Genomic DNA, 3,272 nt, shown 5'->3' with positions numbered 1-3,272 from the left:
CCTTATTTCCCACGCAGATCGCGATGGGCATCCCCTTGCACAGGATAAAAGATGTCCGGGTGCTGTACGGGGAGAGCCCGTGGGGCGATACGCCCATCTGCTTCCGCAGCCCCGCCACCACCCCCGTGCCTAGGGGCCACGTCATCGCCGCCCGCATCACCAGCGAGAACCCCGAGGAGGTGAGCCCGGGACGGGGGCGCTGCCGCTCACAGGGCTGAGCTGGACGCGATCCTCCCCAGCCAGACGATGTTCGTGGGCATTGAACCCAGGAGTTCGTGTGCAGACTAATAAAAAAGGGTTCCCCTGGTTCTGCTTCGAGAGTCTCACACCTGGTTTCTCCACATCTTCTCCTCTGTCTTTGCTCAGGGTTTCAAGCCAAGCTCGGGGACAGTGCAGGAGCTGAACTTCCGCAGCAGCAAGAACGTCTGGGGGTACTTCAGCGTGGCGGCAGCCGGGGGGCTGGGTGAATTCGCCGATTCCCAGTTCGGGCACTGCTTCTCGTGGGGAGAGAACCGGGAGGAGGCCATCTCGTGAGTGCAGTGGGACCGGGTGGAGAGCAGGGATCCTTGGTGAGACTCACAGTCCATACAGGAGCCAGGAAAAGTGTCTTTTGGGTGGGAGGACCCGAATGGTGCCGCTGTGCTGAGAGGCTGGTTTGTGCTGCAGAGACTGGCCAAAGCCAAGGTTTTCACACTGCGATGGTGCTACAGCCCCAGTTCATCAACCTGATCCTGAAAGGCTCATTGCAGGGATCTGCTAAGCCCGTGCTAAGTGCCCCTGAGCACTGTTCATTCAGTGCCTGAGCAGTGTGTAATAAGTCTGCCTTGGGTAACTGTTTTATGAAGTCAGTGCTGCCTGTGGGGCTGTTTCACCCAGGCATGAGGGTGTCCAGAGCTCGGCACTCCGTCACCCCAGTCCCTGTGTTTCCCTGGTTTCCTCTGCTGAAAGCCAAGCACCACCTCCTTGGTCATTCATGGAGGGTTTTGCTCCCTGAAAGGAACATGGTGGTTGCCCTGAAAGAGCTCTCTATCCGGGGGGATTTCCGGACCACGGTGGAATATCTGGTTAAGCTGCTGGAGACGGAGAGCTTCCAGAACAATGAGATAGACACCGGCTGGCTGGACCATCTCATCGCCGAGAAAGTGCAGGTAGGAGAGACCAGCTGCCCCAGAGCAGCTGCTCCCTTTCTGGTTTAAGACCCTAACCCTGTTATTTTTGCTGCCCTCCCTGCAGGCAGAGAAGCCGGACACAATGCTGGGTGTTGTCTGTGGTGCCCTGAATGTCGCTGATGCTGCCTTCAGGACGTGCATGACTGAATTCCTGCACTCTCTGGAGAGGTGTGGAGTGGGAGCTGCTCAACCAGGGCTGGGCTGCACTGGGGGCACAGGGATTGCATGTCCTAAAGGGCTGCTCCTGTGCGGCTCCCGTGTGTGTGGAGAGCTGAGGTTTTCTCTCCCTGGGTCATCTTCTTTCCCCCTTTTGCTGCAAAAGCTTTGCAGAGCTGGAGGCGGTGCCTGTGGCACTGGAACAGCCTGGGGAATGGGGGGGGATCTGCTGTGATTTGCAGCCCCAGCTTCTCAGCTGTGGCTTTATCTGGAGAGGGGAAAAGGTTTCACAAGGCTGGGAAAACAGCTGTCAAGGGAAAGCAGCTTGGCCGAATGCAGCTTGCTTTTGGTTTTGTGCTTGAGCGTCAAGGTTATTCCTCCAGCCTCGGAGGATGCCTGGGGCTCTCCCATTTGCCCTTATCTATTTTGCCAGTGCCTGGCTGTCTCCGGCTGCTTTTTTACAAATCACTCGTGGGTCATTTCAAGCAGATGCTTGTCCCCTCTGGTCACCTTCGCACCCTCCCACAGTCAGCTCGGAGCCCGCCTGGCCCGACGCCTGCAGCACTGCTGACATCTCGCACGCTTGGCTCCCCGCCGCAGTGTGAGGCGAGTGATCTCAGCGGTGCCTGACCCCTCCGTTGCGTTTCAGGGGGCAGGTGCTGCCAGCAGCCTCCTTGCTGAACATTGTCGACGTGGAGCTCATCTACGAGGGCGTAAAGTACATTCTGCAGGTGAGGGCTGGGCCATGCTCCCCTCAACCAGCCAGGAACGGGGACGTGGGCTCCTGTCCTGAAGGAGAAAGATGGAATAAAGCTTTCCAGGTTGTCTTTTAAAAATATGCAACCTAAAAATGAGATTAATGACCTCATTTTAACCTGCAGGTTGCCCGCCAGTCCCTGACGATGTACGTCATCATCATGAACCACGCTCACATCGAGGTAGACGTGCACCGGCTGAACGACGGCGGGCCGCCTTTTTTGGCAACAGCTACACAACCTACATGAAGGAGGAGGTTGACAGGTACCTCTCTGCTGGGACCCCCACTGTCCCTCCCCTCCGACCAGCAGCCGGTTGGTGAGACCTTTCCTTCTCCATCAGGTACCGGATCACCATTGGCAACAAAACGTGTGACTTTGAGAAGGAGAAGGACCCGACAGTGCTGCGCTCACCCTCCGCGGGGAAGCTGCTGCAGTACACGGTGGATGATGGTGGCCACGTGGCTGAGGGGAGCGATTTTGCAGAGATCGAGGTGAGTTTTGCAGAAGAGCCTGGAGCACCTCTGTTCCTGCCACGCTGGTGGATGGCAAAGATGAAACTCACCCACACTGCCATGATGCTGGAGGCTCTGCTGCTCGCTCGGTGACAGTTTCACCCATCCTCGCCCAGGTGATGAAGATCATCATGACGCTGGTGGTGGAGGAAGCTGGGCGAGTGCACTACATCAAGCGGCCGGGAGCGCTGCTGGAGGCGGGATGCGTCATAGCCCGACTTGAGCTGGATGATCCCACCAAAGTGAAGCCCGTGAGTCTGCTGGGGGCTGGCCATGCTGCTGTGCCCGCTGCGAGGCACCAGGGAAGCTCACTGGGAAACAAAACGGAGGAGCTGCACTGACAGGGGCATCAGCAGGGAGGTGTCCCCATGCTGGCACTTGCACGGCCGTGCCGGCTGCGCTGGGGCTCGAGTGGCTGCTCTGCCTGCCAAGGTGCTGCTCTGTGTAAGCACCTCCTGCTTTTCTGCGTTGTTTTCGCAATGGGGCACTGGTGGGGACATGAAGCTGAATGTTAAGTGCTTCCTCTCTACGTAACAACAAGCAGAAGCTGGAGGGGTTGTGCTGGGTTCTCAGGGGCAGCTGCAGCTCTTGGGGTGCTCTATCCCCTGTCAGCAAGGACCTGGGCCAGCCCACCTCTCTCCGTTCTCTCCAGGCACAGCCGTTCATGGGGGAGCTCC

General features: G+C 58.2%; 1 protein-coding gene across 1 annotated transcript in view; it reads left to right on the top strand.

Annotated features, from left to right (window-relative positions):
- Positions 1-8: 8 nt before the first annotated feature.
- Positions 9-3,272, top strand: part of ACACB (acetyl-CoA carboxylase beta) — a gene marked incomplete at its 5' end in the record, with an annotated part of 16,268 nt that continues 13,004 nt past the window's right edge. The window contains 10 exon segments of the mRNA XM_009876923.1: positions 9-179; positions 367-530; positions 998-1,148; positions 1,234-1,337; positions 1,975-2,056; positions 2,207-2,291; positions 2,294-2,345; positions 2,424-2,574; positions 2,712-2,846; positions 3,248-3,267. Of these exon segments, the coding sequence (XP_009875225.1) occupies positions 9-179; positions 367-530; positions 998-1,148; positions 1,234-1,337; positions 1,975-2,056; positions 2,207-2,291; positions 2,294-2,345; positions 2,424-2,574; positions 2,712-2,846; positions 3,248-3,267 (1,115 nt within the window).

Source organism: Apaloderma vittatum, unplaced genomic scaffold (assembly GCF_000703405.1).
Source record: "Apaloderma vittatum isolate BGI_N311 unplaced genomic scaffold, ASM70340v1 scaffold27659, whole genome shotgun sequence".
Classification (NCBI taxonomy): domain Eukaryota; kingdom Metazoa; phylum Chordata; class Aves; order Trogoniformes; family Trogonidae; genus Apaloderma; species Apaloderma vittatum.
This window is presented reverse-complemented; position numbering and strand designations above follow the sequence as displayed.